At 44.7% G+C, this 24,853-nt stretch overlaps 1 protein-coding gene across 2 annotated transcripts in view; it reads left to right on the top strand.

Moving 5' to 3' along the window:
* gabrb3 (gamma-aminobutyric acid type A receptor subunit beta3) overlaps positions 1–24,853 on the top strand; it is a 362,713-nt gene that overhangs the window by 314,355 nt on the left and 23,505 nt on the right. For both annotated transcript variants that reach the window (XM_070892456.1, XM_070892455.1), the window contains one exon: positions 9,252–9,496. In XM_070892456.1, the coding sequence (XP_070748557.1) occupies positions 9,252–9,496 (245 nt within the window). The remainder of the gene's footprint in view (positions 1–9,251; positions 9,497–24,853) is intronic.

The following is a 24,853-nucleotide window of genomic DNA, read 5'->3' as shown; positions in this document are numbered from 1 at the left end:
GGGAACATTCTTCCTTCATCTAACCTGTCCAGTCCCGTCAGAATTTTATATTTTTCCATGAGATCCCCTCTTATCCTTCTAAACTCCAGTGAATACAGGCCCAGTCGATCCAGTCTCTCCTCATGTGTCAGTCCTGCCATCCCGGGAATCAGTCTGGTGAATCCTCGCTGTACTCCCCTCAATAATAAGAACATCCTTCCTCAGATTAGGAGACCAAAACTGAACACAATATTCCAGGTGAGGCCTCACTAAGGCCCTGTACAACTGCAGTAAGACTTCCCTGCTCCCATACTGAATTCTTCTCGCTATGAAGGCCAACATACTATTTGCCTTCTTCACCGCCTGCTGTACCTGCATGCCTACTTTCAATGACTGATGTACCATGATACCCAGGTCTCGTTGCATCTCCCCTTTTCCTAATCTGCCGCCATTCAGATAATATTCAGCCTTCGGGTTTTTGCCACCAAAGTAGATATCCTCACATTTATCCACATTATACTGCATCTGCCATGCGTTTGCCCACTCACCTAACCTGTCCAAGTCACCCTGCGGCCTCTTAGTGTCCTCCTCACAGCTCACACCGCCACCCAGTTTAGAGTCACCTGCAAACTTGGAGATATTACTTCATCTAAATCATTAATGTATATTGTAAATAGCTGGGGTCCCAGCACTGAGCCCTACGGCACCCCACTAGTCACTGCCTGCCATTCTGAAAAGGACCCGTTTATCCCAATTCTCTGCTTCCTGCCTGCCAACCAGTTCTCTATCCACGTCAGTATATTACCCCCAATACTGGTTCTCCCTTGTCCACTCTACTAATTACATCCTCAAAAAATTCTCGAAGATTTTTCAAGAATGATTTCCCTTTCATAAATCCATGCTGACTTGGACCGATCCTGTCACTGCTTTCCAAATGCGCTGCTATTTCATCTTTAATAATTGATTCCAACATTTTCCCCACGACCGATGTCAGGCTAACCAGTCTATAATTCCCTGTTTTCTCTCACCCTCCTTTTTTAAAAAGTGGTGTTACATTAGCTACCCTCCAGTCCACAGGGACCGATCCAGAGTCGATAGACTGTTGGAAAATGATCACCCAATGCATCCACTATTTCTAGGGCCACTTCCTTAAGTACTCTGGGATGCAGACTATCAGGCCCTGGGGATTTATCGGCCCTCAATCCCATCAATTTCCCTAACACAATTTCCCGCCTAATAAGGATTTCCTTCAGTTCCTCCTTCTCACTAGACACTCGGTCCCCTAGTATTTCCCAAAGGTTATTTGTGACTTCGTTCGTGAAGTCAGAACCAAAGTATTTGTTCAACTGGTCCGCCATTTCTTTGTTTTCCATTATAAATTCACCTGAATTTGACTGCAAGGGACCTACGTTTGTCTTCACTAATCTTTTTCTCTTCACATATCTATAGAAGCTTTTGCAGTCTGTTTTTATGTTCCCACCAAGCTTTCTCTCATACTCTATTTTCCCCCTCCTAATTAAACCCTTTGTCCTCCTCTGCTGAATTATAAAATTTTCCCAGTCCTCAGGTTTGCTGCTTTTTCTGGACAATTTATATGCCTCTTCCTTGGATTTACTATCCTTAATTTCCCTTGTTAGCCACGGTTGAGCCACCTTCCCCATTTTATTTTTACTCCAGACAGGGATGTACAATTGTTGAAGTTCATCCATGTGACCTTTAAAATATTTGCCATTTAAGTATCATTCGGCAGTCTATTCACATCTCATACATCAAAGTTACCTTTCCTTAAGTTCTGGACCCTAGTCTCTGAATTAACTGTGTTACTCTCCATCTTAATAAAGAATTCTGGCATATTATGGTCAATCTTCCCCAAGGGGCCTCGCACAACAAGATTGCTAATTAGTCCTTTCTCATTATACATCACCCAATCTAGGATGGCCAGCCCTCTAGTTGATTCCTCGACATATTGGTCTAGAAAACCATCCCTAATACACTCCAGGAAATTCTCCTCCACCGCAATGCTACCAGTTTGGTTAGCCCAATCTATATGTCGATAACTGCTGTACCTTTATGCACGCATTCCTAATTTCTTGTTTGATGCTGTCCCTAACCTCACTACTACTGTTTGGTGGTCTGTACACAACTCCCACTAGCATTTTCTGACCTTTGGTATTCCATAGCTCCACCCATACCGATTCCACATCATCAAAGCCTTCCTTACTATTGCGTTAATGTCCTCTTTAACCAGCAACGCCACCCCACCTCCTTTTCCTTTCTGTTTCTCCTTCATAAATGTTGAATACCTCTGGATGTTGAGTTCCCAGCCTTGGTCACCCTGTCTCCATGATGCCAATTACATCATATCTGTTAGCAGCTATCTGCGCAGTTAATTCGTCCAACTTATTACGAGGCTGTCGAGAGCTGCCATGGGTGACACTCTGCTCCATTTCCTTTCACACCCTGTCGCACTCCACGCTGCTCCTCCCAAGATCAGTCCAACTACAGCAACAGCTGAGGACTCGCGGGCACAAACCCACATTCTCCCACTCAGCTGCTGGTATTTCACGAGGTTACACAGCACTCTTGTCACCCTAGAATTATGGAATCATAGACTAGTATAGCACACAAGGATGCCATTCGGCCCATCGAGTCTGTGCCAGCCCTTTCGAAATGCAATCCAGTTAGAAACATAGAAAATAGGAGCAGTAGTAGGCCATTCGGCCCATCGAGTCTGCATCGCCATTCAATATGATCATGGCTGATCTTCTATCTCAACACCATGTTCCTGCTTTTTCACCATACCTCTTGATGCCTTTTGTTTCCAGAAATCTATCTATATCCCTCTTAAATATATTCAGTGACTTGGCCTCCACAGCCTTCTGTGGTAGAGAATTCCACAGGTTCACCACCCTCTGAGTGAAAAAATTGCCCCTCATCTCAGACCTAAATTTCCTACCCTGTATCCTGAGACTGTGACCCCTTGTCCTAGACTTCTCAGCCAGGGGAAACATCTTCCCCGCATCCAGTCTAACCAACCCTGTCAGAATTTTATGCGTTTCAATGAGATCCCCTCTCATTCTTCTAAACTCTAGTGAATACAGGCCTAGTCGACCCAATCTCTCCTCATACGACAGTCCTGCCACCCCAGGAAAATCAGTCTGGTGAACCTTCGCTGCACTCCCTCTATGGCAAATATATCCTTTCTTAGGTAAGGAGACCAAAACTGCACACAATACTCCAGGTGCGGTCTCACCAAGGCCCTGTATAACTGTAGTAAGACATCCTTGCTCCTGTATTCAAATCCTCTTGCAATGAAGGCCAACATACCATTTGCCTTCCTAACTGTTTGCTCCAGCTGCATGTTTGCTTTCAATGACTGGTGTACAAGGACACCCAGATCCCTCTGTACATCGACACTTCCCAAGCCATCACCATTTATATAATACTTTGTCCTTATGTTTTTCCTACCAAAGTGGATAACTTCACATTTATCCACGTTATACTGCATCTGCCATGTGTTTGCCCACTCACTCAACCTATCTGAATTGCCTTTCCGCATCTTTGCATCCTCCTCACAACTCACAGTCCCACCTAGTTTTATGTCATCAGCAAACTTGGAAATATTACATTTGGTTCCCTCATCCAAATCATTTATATATATTGTGAATAGCTGGGGCCCAACCACTGATCCCTGTGGTACCCCACTAGTCACGGCCCGCCACCCTGAAACAGTCCCATTTATTCCTACTCTCTGTTTTCTGTCAGTTAACCAATTTTCAATCCATGCCAATACATTACCCCCAATCCTATTTGCTTTAATTTTGCACACTAACCTCTTATGTGGGACTTTATCAAAGGCCTTCTGAAAATCCAAATGCATCACATCCACTGGTTCTCCCTTATCTATTCTATCAGTTACATCCACAAAAAACTCCAATAGGTTTGTCAAACATGATTTTCCTTTCATAAATCCATGTTGACTTTGTTTAACCCTGTTGATATTATCTAAGTGTGCTGTTATCACATCTTTTATAATAGACTCCAGCATTTTCCCTACTACTGATGTCAGGCTAACCGGTCTGTAGTTCCCTGTTTCCTCTCTCCCTCCTTTTTTAAATAGTGGGGTTACATTTGCCACCCTCCAATCTGCAGGAACTGTTCCATAATCAATAGAATTTTGGAAGAATGACAACCAATGCATCTATTTCCATGGCTACTTCTTTTGGTACTCTGGGATGCAGATCATCAGGCCCTGGGGATTTATCTGCCTTCAGTCCCATTAGTTTCTCCAGCACTACTCCCCGGCTCTTTCCCCGTATCCCTGCAATTTTTTCTCCTTCAAGTATTTATCCAATTCCCTTTTGAAGGCTGCTATTGAATCTGTATCCACCACCCTATCAGGCATTCCAAATCCTAACCACTTGTTGCGTAAAAAGTTTTTCCTTATGTCGCCCTTCTTGATTTTAAACACCTCGATCAAATCTCCTCTTCATCTTCTCTGCTCTGCGGAGAACAACACCAGCTTCCCCAGTCTATCCTTGTAGTCTCTCATCCCTGCAACCTTTTGAGAAAATCTCTTCTGCGGCCTCGCCTAAGCCTTAATGCCCTTCCTAAAGTGTGGTGCCCAGAATTGGACAGAATACTCCGGCTGGGGTCGAACTAGTGTGTTATATCGGTTTAGCATAGCTTCTTGGCTTTTATACTCTATGCCACTATTTATAAAGTCCAGGATCACATGTGCTTTATTAACTGCTTTGTTAACCATTCCTGTCACCTTCAAAGATTTGTGCACAAAGACCCCCAGGTCTCTTCTTGCACCCCCTGTAAAAGTGTACCATTCAGCATGTATTGTCTCTCCTTATTCTTCCTACCAAAATGTATCACCTCACACTTTTCTGTGTTGAATTTCATCTGCCATGTGTCCTTCCATTCCACCAGCCTGGTTATAGCCTCTTGAAGTCTATTGCTATTTTTCTCACTGTTTATTACACTTCCAAGTTTTGTGTCATCTGCAGATTTCGAAAGGTGGAGGGGTGTGTACTGCACAAAGCAGGTTTTAGTCTTAAAAATGGGGTGCACAACCAATGTCCCCTGTACGCTGCGTAGCCGTGATGTGCTCCGGGGATCTCGTGCAGCCGGCTTTTCAATACAAAAACCAAGCATGCGTGGTATTCTGAATGGCCCACGCAGTCCCTTAAAGGGGCTAAGCAGCACCAAAGAAAATAAGGGGAAACATTTTCCACAATGTGTTTTAGTGCTGTGTGCGGCGTTCTGGTCTGTCACTGTTGGGATTGTCCATGAGGGTCCTGACATTCCAGGTCCCGCACTTCATTTTGAAGGGTGGAAGATGCCTGTGCGTGAGTTCTTTTAACGTGGGATGACCGCTGCACACAGGCTACCACACGGGCTTAGCAGAGCAAGGTCTTGGTCCAATGGCAAGGGGGTCCGAGACGACTGGAGACCAGGCCCTGCTGTATGGGCCTAGTTGCCTACAGTGAGATGTGAGCTGTAAGCTCGGCGCTGAGCAGTGCCTTCAGGAGAGGTGGCGGGAGACCTGAGGGGTGGGGATGAGGGACGCTGGGGCCCTGCTCCATTTTAGCTTCTCGAGGGGTCGTGAGAGAAGTCAAGAGTGGCCGCCGCCATTACCCGCACCACATGCCCGCCACCATTACCTGCGAACACGTTGCTTTCACCTCCGTGGATTGGTGATCTGTTTTAGTGCAACATTTACATCACAAGCGAATTAGAGTGAGGCCTTGATTTTCTGCCACTTAAGAGAGTGACCAGCACCGCTTTACCCGAGAGAATTGTTAAATTTGTAACACTGTTATTCTTTCATTGGGGCCGATTTTCACTAGGGCACCTCAACCTTACTTTAATAGCCTTGAGGATATTATGAAATGCAGTGTTTATGTAGAAGTATCTAGTGGGCGGTGACATGTAGAACCCTGAAGAGACATCGCCATAACCCGAAAACTTGGCGCGAGAGGGTGGGGCTAAATGTGACAGTGTTGAAAGCTGCAACCATCAGACTCAATAAAGGAACAGCTTACAAAATGAGCAGCACGGTGCAAAGGGCCATTTCATCACTTGAGGTTTAGTTTGCCTTTAAGCAATACATTTGGAGTAGTTGTACGTGAACTTTTGAAATCACCCTTGATACAGGCAAGATTCTGTAGTATGTCAGATCAGTGACAAAAGGGAATGGTTTGAAATACATCCTTGGATTTGGTTGATAAACCTGGCAGGCTGTGAGATTTCTCTGGAGCCGAACGGCTTGAGTTTGAAGTGCAGTGAAATTTATTGCAAACATAATGAGAATATTATTAGGAAATAAACATTATTCCCATTATTTATTATTCATAGATCCTTCAGATATCTGCTGATGAAAAGCCATAGCCTAGCCAACTCTTATCAGCTTGATAATTTTGAGTCTAAAATTAAAATGATAGCTTGCAGTATTGCAGAGGTGTGGGCTTAGCCTCTCACTGTTGTAGTCCATTACACCTGGCAGAATGCACCATCGGTTTCTGATGTTAGGGTAAAAATTACAATGGCCATTGTTAGCTTATGAACTTTTAAGGCACTCCTATTAAATTCCTCTCTCTGCTGGTTTAAGGCTGGCTTTTATCTGGTTAAAATCATTGGGCTAGAAATTCATCTCAGGCGGTGGCACAAAAGGAGTGGTATTAGATTGGTAGCCCCTCATGTTAATTGCATTTAAGTGGTGTATAATAATTGAGTGTTTCCCAAAGCAAGCGCTCTACTCGGAACTCCTTCATGGCAAACGAGCTAAGGGTGGACAGAGGAAACATTACAAGGACACCCTCAAAGCCTCCATGATAAAGTGCGGCATCCCCACCAATACCTGGGAGTTCCTGGCCAAAGACCGCCATAAATGGAGGAAGTGCATCCAGGAGGGCGCTGAGCACCTCGAGTCTCATCGCCGAGTGCATGCAGAAAACAAGCACAGGCAGCGGAAGGAACGCACGGCAAATCTGTCCCACCCTCCCTTACACTTGTTGACTGTCTGTCCCACCTGTGGCAGAGACTGTGGCTCTTGTATTGGACTGTTCAGCCACCTAAGGACTCATTCTAAGAGTGGAAGCAAGTCTTCCTCGATTCCGAGGGACTGCCTATGATGATGGTTTATTGTATTCAGGTGATAGGACTCTCTTGTGCACACATATATATATATATATATGGGAGCAAGCTGATCTTAGGGGTGCATAGTATATAATGTGTATCTTATTCGTTCATGGGATGTAGGCATCAATAACAAGGCCAGCATTTATTGCCCATCCCTAATTGCCCTTGAGAAGATGGTGGTGAGCTGCCTTCTTTGACTGCTGCAGTCCATTTGGTGATAGTACTCCCACAGTGCTTTTAGGGAGGGATTCCAGGATTTTGACCTAGCGACAGTGAAGGAACACCGATATATTTCCAAGTCAGGATAGTGGGGAACTTGGAGGGGAACTTGCAGTTGGTGGAGTTCCAAGGCACCTGCTGCCCTTGTCCTTCTAGGCGGTCGAGGTTGCGGGTTTGGGAGGTGCTGTCGAAGAAGCCTTGGCGAGTTCTTCAGTGCATCTTGTAGATGGTCTCTGTAAATAAAGACTCTGGTTTTCTAACCTTCACCTGACTATCCAATGTTAACACGTAATGCGCAGTGCCTGATAGTCAGTTTGCATTACAGTCCGTGTAACTGAATATCAGGCACTGCATATAACGGGCAGCTGATCCGCCCAAGACGGATTTCTAGACCAATACATTGATAAAACCACCATTAAAATAGCACATAGAGGAAGTTGGTACGAGCACATACTGGCCTGGAAAATCAGGCACTGAATAGTCCTCTAGGTCTCGAATATGGCAACCAGAAAGTGCATACTAATTAGGAGCCAATAGTCTGCCCCTCTCCCCCCTCCATTCCCTAGCCGTAAAAATAAATAAATAGGTGCATTTATATAGCGCCTTTCGCGACCACTGGTCGTCTCAAAAGCAGTTTACAGCCAATGAAGTATTTTTTGAAGTGTGTAGTCACTGCTGTAATGTGGGAAATGTGGTAGCCAACTTGCACATTGCAGGCTCCCACAAACAGTAATTTGTTTTAGTGATGTTGGCTGAGGGATAAATATTGGCCAGGACACTGGGGATAACTCCACTGCCGTTCTTTGAAATAGTGCCATAGGATCTTTTATGTCCAGCTGAGAGGGCAGACGGGGCCTCGGTTTAACATCTCATCCGAAAGACGGCACCTCCGACAGTGCAGTACTTCCTTAGTACTGCACTAGAGTGTCAGCCAGGATTTTTGTGCTCAAATCCCTGGCAACTGTAAAAATATTGGCATGCAGTGCCCACACCTGAAACAAGCGTTAGGCTCACTCGAATTTCTGGACCTCAATATTCATATGGTAATATATCGCCGGCATTTATTTATATCTTGTAACGCCTACATAAAGATTTTCCAGTATTGAACAATGTAAAGATGATTGAGTAAATGTCTGCCGAATGTTTGCAGTGTTTTACCAAAATTATCACTTGCTGCCGTGCTATACTCTGGCCAGGACACTGCAGGCCGAATCACAGAAATCTCCCCATATGCCATCAGGATTGGTCACTCTTCAAGGAACAGACTTTTGAAGTAATGGTTTCACTAATTGGATTGTTCCTCTCCAGGCGACACCTTTAAAACTGGAGAGTCCACTCCCACAAGTTTCCCAAGGGCAAATGTCCTAAGAAAACGTGCAGTTGCCGACCACGGTAGCTCAGTGGGTAACCTTGTACGCAAGCGAGCCGAGGGGAGCAGGAATATCCTAGATTTTCTCCCCAGTCGGTGACGAGTTTACTGACCTCAGGGAGAGCGATGATAGGGGCATTGCCATTGGTCTCCGAGAGCAAGAGGGTCAAGTAATCAGACAGAGTTTGTGCCCCTGATTGCGTTCCGGTAATTGCTGTTATGAAGTGCATGTGTGGACAGAATCAAGTTCGTCTCTGACGTCCTCTTCAAAGTCTGTTACCACTCACTGGTTCTGTTCAAGCTAAAATAATGGGTGAGATGCCAGGGTGGCCTGTGCCCAAGGAACAATATCCTAGCCTAAGTCAAAGCCTTCAGGATGGGAGTGGAGAAAATAAGAAGGACTGTGCTTTTTGTGCGGCAATTGTATTACATCTTTTATCCAATGCTTTCTTTTCCTAATTTTATTACACCTGTCCCAAAGGGGCACATCACTTCTGTACATAGGTTATTAAATCCTGTTTGTAATTCTTTCTAGGAATCACCACTGTGCTGACTATGACCACCATCAACACCCACCTGAGAGAGACCCTTCCAAAGATCCCCTATGTCAAAGCCATCGACTTGTACTTGATGGGTTGCTTTGTGTTTGTTTTCTTGGCCTTACTCGAGTATGCGTTTGTCAACTATATCTTCTTTGGGAGAGGTCCACAGATGCAGAAGAAACTGGCAGAAAGAACAGCTAAAGGCAACAATGGCCGACATAAGTATGAGGGCAATAGGGTAAGGACATACGATTTCTTCCTGTCATTGTGGGATGCGTTGCAGTTGTTTTTTTTTAAATTTTATCATTAAGTGTTACCATTGTACATCTGAAGCCGAAGGGCTGATCTGAACATTGGTTGGCGGTGGAAGACGGGCAGTAGCAGTTCACACGTCCATTGTACACCCCACATGATTTGTGACTGTGATGGATAGGGACGTGGGAGCAAGTTGTATAACAAGCGGCCGATCCACTAATGCTCGTTTTACGCCACAACTGAAAGTTAAAATCAACCCTCTAAAGTTTGTATATGCCTGTGTATGATGGGGGCAGGGGGTAATCTAAGAGATAAGATCACATAACTAATGCAGAGTTAATGGATAAATGGACTAGACTCCCAGAAATCAAAGTTGTTCAGAGATAATCAATACCTTTGGAAAGGTGCTGTAGAGATATCTGGTTCAGAATGGAATTACTGGTTCTATGGATAACAACAACAATTTGTATTTATATAGCACCTTTAACATAGTGAAACATCCGAAGGCGCTTCACAGGAATATTATGAGATGAAAAATTTGACACCGAGCCGCATATGTAGAAATTAACACAGGTGACCAAAAGCTTGGTCAAAGAGATATGTTTTAAGGAGCGTCTTGAAGGTGGAAAGAGAGGTGGAGAGGTTTAGGCAGGGAGTTCCAGAGCTTGGGGCCTAGGCAACAGAAGGCATGGCCTCTAACGGTTGAGCGATTATAATCAGGGATGCTCAAGAGGGCAGAATTAGAGGAGCGCAGACATCTCGGGGGGCTATGGGGCAGGAGGAGATTACAGAGATAGGGAGGGGCGAGGCCATGGAGGGATTTGAAAATAAGGATGAGAGTTTTGAAATTGAGGCATTGCTATATAAGGTATTGGTGAGGCCACACCTGGAATACTGCGTGCAGTTTTGGTTTCCATATTTACGAAAGGATATACTTGCTTTGGAGGCAGTTCAAAGAAGGTTCACTCGGTTGATTCCGGGGATGAGGGGGTTGACTTCTGAGGAAAGATTGAGTAGGTTGGGCCTCTACTCATTGGAATTCAGAAGAATGAGAGGTGATCTTACCGAAATGTATAAGATTATGCGAGAGCTTGACAAGGTGGATGCAGAGAGGATGTTTCCACTGATGGGGAGACTAGAACTAGAGGGTATTATTTTAGAATAAGGGGCCGCCCATTTAAAACAGAGAGGAGAAAGTTGTAAATTTGTAGAATTCGCTGCCTCAGAGAGCTGTGGAAACTGGGACATTGAATAAATTTAAGACAGAAATAGACAGTTTCTTCAACGATAAGGGAATAAGGGGTTATGGGGAGCGGGCAGGGAAGTGGAGTTGAGTCCATGATCCGATCAGCCATGATCTTATTGAATGGCGGAGCAGGCTCGAGGGGTCGTATGGCCTTCTCCTGTTCCTATTTCTTATGTTCTTATTAACCGGAATCCAATGTAGGTCAGCGAGCACAGGGATGATGGGTGAACGGGAGTTGGTGCGAGTTAGGACTTGGGCAGCTGAGTTTTGGATCACCTCTAGTTTACGTCGGGTAGAATGGGGGAGGCCAGCCAGGAGTGCATTGGAATAGTCAAATCTAGCGGTAACAAAGGGATGGATGAGGGTTTCAGCAGCGGATGAGATGAGGCAAGGGTGGAGACGGGCGATGTGGAAATAGGCGGTCTTGGTTATGCTGCGGACGTGTGGTCGAAAGCTCATTTCAGGGTCAAATATGACACCAAGGTTGCGAACAGTCTGGTTCAGCCTCAGACTGAAGTCAGACAATTGAGACCGTGGAAGGGTCGGGAGAAGTGGTAGCGAGCTGGGTGTCATCAGCGTACATGTGGAAACGGACGCTGTGTTTTCAGATGATGTCGCCAAGGGCAGCGTGTAGATGGGAAATAGGAGGGGGCCAAGAATAGATGCGTGGGGATAAGGTATACACACACAGTTCAGAAATTGTGTTTGTATTTGATCTCACCTTCCAGAATACCAACATTACCGCCTTCCCATTACAATATCTATCTGTTTCTTAAACGAGTCCGGAGTCCTGGCTTGTGCCGCCTGCCAGCTGTTGTTCTGTGTAAATAAATACTTCCTGACGTCTGGTCTAAATTTACCCTTCACAGCCCTCTACCCATGCTCTTGTTTCCTGCTGTCTGAAAGTATTGTTTCAGGTTTGCTTCTTCTATCCTATTAGATATCAGATATGCCATTATAGTCCTCCTGAGTGCCTCTTCAAGGCTGAAGAGCTCTAGCTCGTCAAAGCATTCCTTAAACTCCTCCACCTGACACTGGGGATCAGCCCGATTGCTCTGCTGCACAGCCTCAAGGTGCTCGATGCCCCTTTATGTCAAAGTGAGCGGAACTGTGTGCAGCTCTGCCGGGAACTGTGAACCTTGCAGCATGGCCTTGGCAGATTTGAACTCCACTGATGTGGCGATGCAATCCATCGACCTGTTGGATTTAGGTAATGTTGCCTGACACCGTTCGGACAGCAGCTTGCCCCAGGAGATTAAATGTACAGGCTCGAGTCTATCATCGACGAGGTTGCGCATGGTCCGCAGAAGAAGCAATGCCTGCTGGGCCAGATAACCGTTTCCCATACCGTGCGTTCTTGTGTTCTCATTAAAAACTGTACTCTTGCCAAAACTCAGTTTGTTTGGCAAGCTACCCAGCTGTAAAATAAGTATAAACACAGAGGATGTGCAGTGGCATTTAGCTGACCAAGCAATTGTAGGCAGCAACTCCCAATCACCATGCTGGCTCAGGCTGGATCAGACGGTTTCAGTCATGTCAAGAGTATGGAGGGTTGATTATCATTTCTGGCATTCATCGAGCAGGAGGGAGAGGTCAATAGCGCAGCAGATTGAAATGGCAGGGTAATTAAAATGAGCGCACCAAGCAACAATGAGTTGAACTTGCTGGGCCGCCTTCCAGTTTTACCCGGTTGATGCGCTGGCCTCTTGAGCGAAATACCGTTCTTTGGCTATTTTTTTCATATTGGGGGCAGATTTGCGGCAGTGATGGGAAGTTCGCAGTCTAGAGGGGCGGAAGTGGGGGGGCGGGCGGAGTGTCCGCCACTGTCAGTCATCACGGTACTGCATCACCACATCTCTCCCCTTCACTTAAGAATCCCTCCAATGGCAGCCGCACCGCCATTTTGAGCACACTCCAAGCTCAGTGCACCAGCAGAAAAAATTGTCGATGGCACCGAGCGGCGGCAGCAAGATTTTTTTCAACGGAATTTCGCCATCTGGGGTGGGGGGGGGATATCGGCGATGTGCGCTCTGATGACGCACTTGGGATGGATCGGCAGCAGCGGAGCGGGTCACCGCCAGGATACCGCAGGCCATTCCACGAATAATCAGCGGCCATTGCACTCCGCAGCATGGCCGCCGATCTCCGGTGCTAAGAGGCCTGAAGGAAAGGGGCACTTTTGGCCCCTATGCCTCCTACTTCTAGACTCTTCAGCCCTGAGAAACAGCCTCTCAGCATCTACCCTCCCAATCCCCCTCAAAATGTGTCAATGAGATCACCTCTTATTCTTCAAAACTCCAGTGAGTATAGGCCCAGTCAACTCAATCCCTCCTCAAAGGACAACCCTCTCATCCCAGATGTTTGGGTCCAAACAATGCCCTACAACTCTCATTTGAAGGAATTAATATGGCCTCCCCGCTTCCCTGCCGCCACCGCCCCCCCCCCCCCCCCCGCCAACTGGTTAAGGGTGGGAGTGCAGGCCGTCTAAATTGAGGCTCACCTGATTGACAACAGGTAGGCCCCTGGTGGGAACTTGACAATTTTTGTTTGACGATTATCATCTCACTATCACCCTGGTATCACCCAAAAAACAGGGTGGTAGGAAGATGAATTGAGTCCCCTGGAATGCTGTTGCTATATCAATCAGCTTGCTCAAAAGACTCAACTAATCATCAAGTTTCCCAACCCTAAGCCTGTGGCTCAGTTTAGATGCCACACCAGTTGCTGTGCGTTGACGTGCTTTCATTTCCCATTTAATTTTCGTGTCACTTGTATACAGTAATTTTTCTGTAAACGGTCCTGCTGGAGTTCTTGCAGAGCAATTTATTTTCCAGCCTTGGGAATACAGGGACATGAGTGAATCGTATCTTTGGGTTGGATGGAATTTAATCAGAAACAACACAGTGCAGAGAATCAGCAGTTGGTCCAGAAGCTTCTGCCACCCTCGGCCTTGACACATTGGCTGTGATTCTGAACGTGCGCCTGAAATAGGCACAAAGTCGAGGGAGCAGCCGCACTACCTGCCCAAAACTGGCATCGGGAGGCCTGAAGTATTTTTTGCTTGGGCCTTGTGAGACTGCTGCCAGCGAATTGTGGGTGCCAAGCAGCCACGCCCGCTGCTGTTCACCGTTTGTCGGAGGGTATTTCGGCCCTTGTGTGGTTTGGGGGAGTGGGTAGCGGTGTGGGGAGCTGATCCCAGAAGGGGTGGAGCATGGGCCGGCAGTGCCTCACTGTAGTTTTGCAGAGCCAGGAGGAACACTGGGCTTTTTCTTGAGTGGCCACCAGCAATGTTACCCCGTAAATCGGGACGCCCTGCGCAGACTGCTCGCCCAGCTTTTGCCGCTGGAAAATTTTACGGGCTCGCGCACGAAAAAAAGTTTAGTGGGAACATTGCCCCATCAGCTAAGGACCCCTAGCTAGGCCGCTCAACGCCGGGTGGAAAAGTGCGGAATGTGTGCAGTACGCCCTCTTGCCCATTTGTTCCTGAAAATAGCAAGGAAGTAGCATAGGCCCCCGATTTGCATATTTAAGCAACCTCTTGCCAGAAACAAGCAGCTTTACTGCTTGCCCATTTACAGACCCAACGGAAAACTGCATCAGGCATGTCGTGGGCATCAATGGGGTGGCCGACAAGCAACCCCTCCCACCACCACACCCCACAAGCTTGTAATGTTTGTAGCTCCACACTGTGGATGTGGACGTATTGTGTACTGCAAGTGCAGGGTTAATAATAAACAGCCTAGGCTGATTTCCATAGACTTCCGAGAGAGCTGCCTGCCATGTTAGGAAGCTGTATGTGCTGTGCTCTGAAGATATCACATTTGGCGATTGAGATGGGATTTTTCGGATGATTTAAAGCTAAAATTTTGTTGGTGAAGGATTCAGCCAGCCGACAGAGAGACTTTGGAAGTTTCTTTCTTTGGAAAAAGCTACAAAATCCGAGGTAAAATACAGCACATGGTGTGAACAGCTCAAGATTGAAATGGCAGATGTATTGGGACATTTGGGAGAATATAGACACGACCGGGAATGTTTTAAAGCATATGTGGATCAGCTAGAAATGTATTTCACTGCAAATAACATAATCGAAGTTCCAGACAATGCAGTCCAGAACCGGGCTGTGTTGGAACGTAAGAAAGCGATCTTCTTATCGGTGGCAGGTCCGACGTTATATGGCACTCTTGCAAATTTGTTGTGCCTGACGAGCCAAAGGACACAACGCTTAAAGAGATTTTAACAAAGCTGGAGCAGCACTATAACCCCAAACCGTTAGAAATTGCTGAAAGCTATCGTTTCAGGATTCGGAATCAAAAGGCTGATGAAGGTATCAGTGATTACATCGTTGCATTAAAAAAGCTATCGATGCACTTTGGAAACTTTCAAAACCGAGCATTACAGGATCATTTTGTTTGTGGGGTGAAAAATTATGCGATCAGAAGGAAGTTATTGACGACGGATGACTTGAATTTTGAGATTGCTTGTCAGACAGCGAGGTTGATGGGCATGGCTGAACAATATTCCCGAGAATTAAATAATAATTACGGTCGTCAGTCAACCGAGGTAAATCACCTGCAGGTTCAAAGTAACTGGCGGGCATGGCCGAAAGTCTCAGAAACTTTAAATTCTACCAGAGCATCAAAGTCGTGCTATAGGTGCCTGGGACAACACATTGCTCAAAGTTGTCCATACGTGAAGGCAGAGTGTTTCTTCTGCAGGAAGACTGGGCATCTTGCAAAGACATGCCAACTGAAGGATAAACCAGTTTTCAAAGCTATGAGTTCAGCGTTCAAAGCTATGAGTAGAAATCCAAAGAGACTACATAGCATGGAAGAACAACAACAGGACGAGGAGATGTGAGAATTACACGTTATCAGGAGCACGAGGTTAACGGACAGCGATTAGGAAAGCATCAAAATCCACATAGATGCTGCGGGATTCAAGATACCAATGGAAATTAACATGGGTGCCTCCGTGAGTGTGGTACCGGAGTCACGATACCGCGACAAATTGTGTGACTTTCAAATGGAGAAATCCAAGATAGAGCTGCAAGGCTACTTGGGAGAGAAAATTCCTCTGGTAGGTCGTATCACCGTATTAGTGAAATATAAAGATCAATTTCAGAACTTGCTTCTAATAGCAGTGAAAGGAGACAAGTCTGCCTTACTAGGAAGAAATTGGTTGAGCTCACTGAAGCTGGATTAGAGTAAGATTTTCTGTGTGGAAGCGAGATTTTCATCAACGGATGAGGTTATCAAGAAGTATCCGAAGGTGTTCTGCGAAACGGGCAGTCCAATCCAAGGCTTCAAGGCGAGTGTCAGGGTACAGAAGGACGCTAGATCGGTTTACTACAAGCCACGTTCTGTATCATATGCACTCAAGGAGAAAGTTGAACAAGAACTCAAAAGACTAGAGACTGAGAACATTATTTGTAAGATAGATCGATGTAATTGGGCTACACCCATTGTTGTTGTACCTAAGTCTGATGGTAAGGTAAGATTGTGTGGTGATTATAAAGTAACCGTAAACCAGGTTCAAGAGGGTAATGTCCCCAATACATTGCTGAATATAGAAGATTTGTTCACAACACTGACAGGTGATCAGATCTTCTCAAAACTGGATCTTACGAATGCCTACTTAGAGCTTGAACTAGATGAGGAGTCCAAGTCATGTTTGACTATAAATACTCATCTAGGCCTATATTAATTTAATAGGCTACCATTTGGAGTGTCTTCCACCCCTGCCATATTCCAAGGGGTGATGAACTAGATTTTGCAAGGTATTGAAGGGGTAGTATGTTATTTGGATGACATATTAATTTCAGCACCAAATAGGCAAATTCATAATAACATATTGAATGAAGTCCTCAAACGGCTAGAGAAGCACAGAGTACGAGTGTCTGCTCGGAAGTGTGAGTTATTTAAAAACTCAGTGGAGTACTTAGGGTACAGAGTAGACAAAGATGGTTTACATCCAACCATGGAAAAATTGGATGCAATTAGAAATGCACCCACTCCCAGGAATGTCATTGAACTTTGTTCATTCTTGAGTCTTTTGAACTATTATGGGAAGTTCCTACCAAATTTGGCTACAGTATTACATCCACTGAATGAACTTTTGAAAAAACAGGTCCATTGGAAGTGGTCAAAAGAATGCGATACAGCATTCAAGGAGTGCAAAAGCAAATTGGTAGAGAGCAGCATGTTAGTTCACTATGACATATCTAAGGAGATTAAGCTAGCATGTGATGCCTCTCCATATGGAGTTGGGGCAGTGATCACTCATGTATTAAATAGTGGGGAGGAGAGACCAATTGCTTTTGCTTCACGCACTCTCAGTGCCAGTGAGAATAATTATGCGCAAATTGAAAGGGAAACTTTGGCATTAATTTTTGGGGTCAAGAAGTTTCACAAATACTTGTATGGTCGTAAGTTTACCATTGTTACGGACCATAAGCCCCTAACAGCAATCCTCCATCCAAAGTCCTGGATCCAATATTAGCTGCAGCCCGAATGCAGAGATGGGCTTTGATTTTGTCAGCATATACATATGATATTGAATACAGATGATCAGCTGATCACAGTAATGCTGATGCAATGTCTAGATTGCCTTCCCCATCACAATTTACACCCGATAGGGAAGAAGTGTTTTATTTTTCATACATTGATGAACTGCCAGTCACAGCTGAAGAGATTGGTAGAGCAACCAAACGTGACCCAGTGATGTCAAAGGTGTATGACTATATTGCAAATGGATGGCCAAACCAGGTAACAGACAAAGATACACATCCATTCTTCATTCGTAGGAATGAATTATCAGTCGATAAAGATTGTATCATGTGGGGTGCAAGGGTGGTTATACCAAATGAATTCAGGTCCAAATTATTAGGAGACCTCCATGACCAGCACCTGGGAATGTGCTTGACCAAAAGTTTTGCACGCAGTTATTTATAGTGGCCAGGTCTTGATAAAGATATAGAGTACATCGTGAGTCAGTGTACGACATGTCAATCAGTAAGCAAGCAACCACCACCAGTACCATTACAGCCATGGAAATGGCCTCCCAGGGTGTGGCAAAGGCTACATATTGATTTTGCTGAGTTAGAAGGACAACAATTGTTCATTGTGATTGATAGCCATTCGAAGTGGGTTGAGGTGTTTCCAATGTGGAAAATAACAACAAGTAAAACATTGGACATTTTACGATAATTATTTTCTTCATTTGGCCTCCCTGAAGAAATTGTTTCGGATAATGGCCTACAATTTCATTCAGAAGAATTTGCACAATTCACGAGCAAAAATGGTGTGAAACATACCAAGGTTCCACCATACCATCCTGCTTCGAATGGTGCAGCAGAGGGCACTGTACAAATTGTAAAACGTGCCCTCGTAAAACAAATGTTAGATCCAAATCCAAGAAAACAAACGTTGTCATTGGATCACAAATTCGCTAATTTTTTGATTACATATCGAAATACTCCTCGTACAACTACTGGTAGAACACCAGCAGAGTTGTTTCTCAAACGACAGCCACAAACTTGATTCTCGTTGTTAAAGCCAAATTTGGCACAGTCCGTTAAGACAGAAAGAGAATCATGATAAAGGTAGAGTGAAAGAGAGAAGTGTGAAATTAAACCAGAAGGTGAGAGTGAAGAACCATCACCATAAATGGTTAAAGTAGTTACCAGGAAGAGTGGTGAGGATATGTGGTCCTCGCACATATTTGGTAAAGATGTTTGATAATGGACAGGTTAGGTTTGTTCATATTGATCATATTTTACATACAGACATGGAAGGAGTTGAAGGTGGGAATGATTCAATTATTTCTGACTCATCAGATAGTTTTGATACACCAGTAACAAATCCTAAATCCAATGTACTGGAAACAAATCCAGGAGAGAGTCAGAATGAAAGCCTGAGTCCGAGTCAGGAAAACAAAGAGCCTGTTATTAGAGTGAGTTCAAATGAAAATCAAGGAAATTCCGTGGAGGAAAACGTTCCTCAGGATGAGTCTCGAATGAGTTTAGATTCGACACCATGTTTGGAAGGTTCTGTTTGAGAGCAAAGGTATCCTCTTCGAAACAGAAAACAAGTGGTAAAGTTAAATTTGTAAATATGGGAAATATTTGTTAGGTATAAACATGAAAGTTACGTATGATGTTTGTTATGATGGCTTCTTCATTAAGGAGGGAGAAGTGTAATGTCTGTAACTTGTAATGTTTGTAGCTCCACACTGTGGACGTATTGTGTACTGCAAGTGCAGGGTTAATAATAAACAGCCCAGGCAGATTTCCGGAGACTTGCGAGAGAGCTGCCTACCATGTTAGGAAGCTGTGTGTGCTGTGCTCTGTGAATATATCACACAGACCCACCTGAAAACTGCATCAGGCACGCCTTGGGCATCAGTGGGGTGGCCGACAAGCAACCCCTCCCACCACCACACCCCGCCTCCTGTGATTTTCAACTGCCCTCACCCATTTTTCAAGCGCGATTAACTACTTCTGCTTTAGTACATACCAAAAGGCATTTCCTGTCTTCTTTACAGCACTTTTACTTTGATCAATATGTGTCTTTATTGCTCTCCGATGTTCGGTGGCTACTCAAAGTCACTCTTCAAACTCTCTAACCAAGTTCTGCTCTCTTTGGCAGTACTCCGGCTGAGCTGAACTTAGTTACTAGGTAACAGTGTGAAATAAAACCATTGGCCAAGACTGCTTGAGGTTTACCAGAGTTTGATAATGATGCTCCTTCATTACTCAATAATCCTCCACGCCGGTTCGTTTAATGGGGGCACTCACTGTTTAGACAAAAACATCCCCCAAGAAAGTCAACAAAAATGGCAGAAATAAAAGGAAAGATTGGATAGGCTGGGGTTGTTTTCTTTGCAACAGAGCAGGCTGAGGGGAGACTTAATTGAGGTGTATAAAATTGCGAGGGGCCAGATAGGGTGGATAGGAAGGACCTATTTCCCTTAACAGAGGGGTCAGTAACCAGGGGCGTAGATTTAAAATAATTGGTAGTAGTAGAGGAGAGTTGAGGAGAACTTTTTACACCCAGAGGGTTGTGGGGGTCTGGGACTCACTGCCTGAAAGGGTGGTAGAGGCAGAAACGTTCATCACATTTAAAGAATATTTGGATGTGCACTTGAACTGCCATAAGCTACAGGGCTACAGACCGAGCTGGGAAGTGGGTAGGCTGGATAGCTCTTTTTCGGCCGGCACAGTCACAATGGGCCGAATGGCCTCCTTCCGTGCTGTAAACTTCTGATTCTATAATGACATATCGAAATGAATTCTAACCTCTCGGAACTGTTTAGTTCTTCTCGAGGTTTACTGATGATGGGGCAGCTTTCAGTTTTAAAGGTACATTTTTTTCCTGAGGCACCTTGGTAAAAAGCCATCAACAACTTTGGTACTAATAAGAGAGGAGATGAGGGTAAAGCTTTGCAGGATTTCACTCTCATGTCTAGAGATTTTAGGTTTCAACCGAAAATCAGTCACAAACAAAAGTCAATATATTGGTAAAATCATAAGACATTTCCTCTCTTCTGAACAGCATTTTATTAATTCCACCAATTATTCAATAAACAGTTAACAATAATGTCCAAAACAAACGGTTGATCTCAGCCTTGTCTGAGGCGATGTTCTTGCCTTCTTCCTTCCACTTCCCTGCCGACTGCAGCTTTTTCTCTTTTACGAGAGATGATCAGTCCTTCTTCCTGCCCTGGCTGCTGGCAAGCTAAATTTCTCATTAACTTTCCATCCTCTCCCTCACTCTGACGTCATGCAGTTTTCTAATGTTCCCACAGTCTCTCAAGGCAGCTGCCTTCTTCAACCTCGTCCCTTCTTTCCACCAAAGAACGTAGCCTCAGTGAGCCTTCCACGCAGTTGGGTTAACAAATTCTGTGTTCGATCCTTTGTTGTTTGATGCTTTTCAAACAAATTCTGCTTTTTTTTGAGCAATCCAGGGTTTCTTTTTCGTTTCCTGAAAACTGGCATTAAAAAGTCCGTAATCCTTCACCTTAGGCTACACCAGGCATGGGGATTTAAAAATCTGTAGATTGTAGGAGAAAGGCAGAATGGCTTGAAGGCATTCCTGAGTAATGACCTAAGGGATTTCTCAGCTTTGATGGTCCTGCCACAGTGTGAGTTAGAGTAGCAGGGGGAGCGCCAGTATCAAGATTTAATTGGCAGTCACAGCTCTGAAGCATCTGAAGAAGTGTTCATTTCAGACTGCTGCTATAGTTGGCGAGCAAAGTACTTACCATCCTTCCTGTAAAATGAAAAGACATGGTCTCATGGATAAATTAAACAGAATAATGGCTAGATGGGAGTGATTATATAGCAGTAACCATTCTGAAGGGTTCAAATAATATCAACCCTCTCTCCCATTAAAAGTTTTTATCTGAGCTAAGATTACAATCTTAAAATATCACTCCGTGTATCTATTTACACACATGTATACCAAGAAGTAGGAAGACTAAGGGTTTAATTAAGAGGGGGAGAATAGAGTACGAGAGGAAGCTTGCAGGGAACATAAAAACTGACTGCAAAAGCTTCGATAAATATGTGAAGAGAAAAAGATTAGTGAAGACAATTGTAGGTCCCTTGCAGTTGGATTCAGGTGAAGTTATAATGGGGAACAAAGAAATGGCACACCAATTGAACAAATACTTTGGTTCTGTCTTCACGAAGGAAGACACGAATAACCTTCCGAATGCACTAGGGGACAGTGGGTCTCGTGAGAAGGAGGAACTGAAGGATTTCCTTATTTGGCTGGAAATTGTGTTAGGGAAATTGATGGGATTGAAGGTTGATAAATCCCCGGGGCCTGATAGTCTGCATCCCAGAGTACTTAAGGAAGTGGCCCTAGAAATAGTGGATGCAGTGGTGATCATTTTCCAACAGTCAATCAACTCTGGATCAGTTCCTATGGACTGGAGGGTAGCTAATGTAACACCAGTTTTTTAAAGAGGAGGGAGAGAGAAAACAAGTAATTATAGACTGGTTAACCTGACATCAGTAGTGGGGAAAATGTTGGAATCAATCATTAAGGATGAAATAGCAGTGCATTTGGAAAGCAGTGACAGGATCGGTCCAAGTCAGCATAGATTTATGAAAGGGAAATCATGCTTGACGAATCTTCTGGAATTTTTTGAGGATGTAACTAGCAGAGTGGACAAGGGAAAACCAGTGGATGTGGTGTATTTGGACTTTCAAAAGGCTTTTGACAAGATCCTGCACAAGAGATTGGTGTACAAAGTCAAAGCGCATGGTATTGGGGGTAATGTACTGACGTGGATAGAGAACTGGTTGGCAGACAGGAAGCAGAGAGTTGGGATAAACGGGTCCTTTTCAGAATGGCAGGTAGTGACTAGTGGAGTGCTGCAGGGCTTAGTGCTCGGACACCAACTCTTTACAATATACATTATCGATTTGGATGAAGGAATTGAGTGTAATATCTCCAAGTTTGCAGATGACACTCAACTGGGTGGCGATGTGAGCTGTGAAGGGAACGTTAAGAGGCTGCAGGGTGACTTGGACAGGTTAGGTGAGTGGGCAACTGCATGGTAGATGCAGTATAATATGGATAAATGTGAGGTTAGAAGGCAGAATATTATCTGAATGGCGGCAGATTAGGAAAAGGGGAAGTGCAACGAGACCTGAGTGTCATGGTTCATCAGTCATTGAAGGTTGGCATGCGGTGAAGAAGGCAAATGGTATGTTGGCCTTCATAGCTTCATAGGGGATTTGAGTATAGCAGCAGGGAGATCTTTCTGCAATTGTATAGGGCCTTAGTGAGGCCTCACTTGGAATATTGTGTTCAGTTTTGGTCTCCAAATCTGAGGAAGTACGTTCTTGCTATTGAGGCAGTGCATCGAAGGTTCATCAGACTAATTCCAGGGATGGCTGGACTGTTATATGAGGAGAGACTGGATCAACTGGGCTTTTATTCACTGGAGTTTAGAAGGATGAGAGGGGATCTCATAGAAACATGTAAGATTCTGATGGGACGGGACAGGTTAGATGCAGGAAGAATGTTCTCGATGTTGGGCAAGTCCAGAACCAGGGGACATAGTCTTAGGATAAGGGGTAGACCATTTAGGACTGAGATGAGGAGAAACTTCTTCACTCAGAGAGAGTTGTTAACCTGTGGAATTCCCAGACGCAGAGAGTTGTTGATGCCAGTTCATTGGATATATTCAAGAGGGAGTTAGATATGGCCCTTACGGCTAAGGGAATCAAGGGGTATGGAGAGAAAGCAGGAAAGGGGTACTGAGGGAATGATCAGCCATGATCTTATTGAATGGATGTACAGGCTCGAAGGGCCGAATGGCCTACTCCTGCACCTAATTTCTATGTTTCTATGCACGGGGAAGTTAATGGGCCTGGTTTTATTCAGTTTTGGATCCTATTAGCTGAAAATGGCTTTCATGGTGATTGTGAAAATAACCAAAAGCTGGGTCAAAGAGGTGGGTTTCAAGGAGGGTCTCAAAGGAGGAGCAGGAGATAGAGAGTTTTAGAACATAAGAGCATAAGAAATAGCAACAGGAGTAGGCCATACGGTCTCTCGAGCCTGCTCCGCCATTCAATAAGATCATGGCTGATCTGATCATGGACTCAGCTCCACTTCCCCGCCCGCTTCCCATAACCCCTTATTCCTTTATCATTTAAGAAACTGTCTATTTCTGTCTTAAATTTATTCAATGTCCCATCTCCCTGAGGCAGCGAATTCCACAGATTTACAACCCTCTGAGAGAAGAAATTTCTCCTCATCTCTGTTTTAAATGGGCAGCCCCTTATTCTAAGATCATGCCCTCTAATTCTAGTTTCCTCCATCAGTGGAAACATCCTCTCTGCATCCACCTTGTCAAGCTCCCTCATAATCTTATACATTTCAATAAGATCACCTCTCATTCTTCTGAATTCCAATGAGTAGAGGCCCAACCTATTCAACCTTTCCTCATAAGTCAATCCCCTCATCCCCGGAATCAACCTAGTGAACCTTCTCTGAACTGCCTCCAAAGCAAGTATATCCTTTCGTAAATATGGAAACCAAAACTGCACGCAGTATTCCAGGTGTGGCCTCACCAATATCTTGTATAGCTGTAGCAAGACTTCCCTGCTTTCATACTCCATCCCCTTTGCAATAAAGGCCAAGATACCATTGGTCTTCCTGATCACTTGCTGTACCTGCATACTATCCTTTGTGTTTCATGCACAAGTACCGCCAGGTCCCGCTGCACTGCAGCACTTTGCAATCTTTCTCCATTTAAATAATAGGGAGGGAATTCCAGAGCATAGGACCTAACAGCTGAAGGCATGGGTACCAGTGGTGGCGTGAAGGTATTGGGGTAATGTGCAAAAGGCGAAAGTAATAGGAGCAAAGAGTTATAGGGGCATTGTGGAGTAGGAGGAGGGGCAAGGTTATTTAAACATGAGGATGAGAATTAAAATTTGGGGCGTTGGGGGAACTCAGAGCCAATGTAGGTTAGCAAGGACAAGGGTGATGGGTGAGTGGGACTTGGTGAAACCCTCAACCAGCTGCAAGATAGGATGCGGGAGATAGAGGTTTGAATGAAGTTTATGGAAGGTGGAGGGTGGGAGGTCCACCAGAAGAGCATTGGAAGAATTAATGATGGTTTCCTGTCTCCCAGTAACTTAGTAGATAGATGCAGTGCTGCTGTGGTACTGGGTCCTACAGATCAGAAGATAGCAGGTATGGTCCCAAATCTGTGCTGCAGTGCATCACAGCACTCTGCTGCAGATTTAAATGTTGGCCACTGTGGCCACTGTGAGTGCAGGAATCCAGAGTCTTCAATAAAAGAAATATATATTTGAGGGAAAATAGACTAAATTTGGAAGTGTCTTTGAAGAGTAATAGTAGGTTGGAGGATTGCATTAAATGCCTGATTTATTACATTAATCAGATTCAAGTATAATATGTCAGAAGCAGATCCGACAGCACCTGGAATTCCTTGTGGCTGCGAACTTGCTGCTGAGTCAAGACAAAAGCTATGCAGGAATGGAGATAGTTTCAGCTTAAAAAAAAATCAAACATAATGATTTAGGAGCTCTGCAGGTTTTGAGATTTACCT

Source organism: Pristiophorus japonicus, chromosome 10, assembly GCF_044704955.1.
Source record: "Pristiophorus japonicus isolate sPriJap1 chromosome 10, sPriJap1.hap1, whole genome shotgun sequence".
NCBI lineage: Eukaryota > Metazoa > Chordata > Chondrichthyes > Pristiophoridae > Pristiophorus > Pristiophorus japonicus.
The sequence above is the reverse complement of the archived record's forward strand: the minus strand, read 5'-3'. Positions and strand labels throughout refer to the sequence as shown.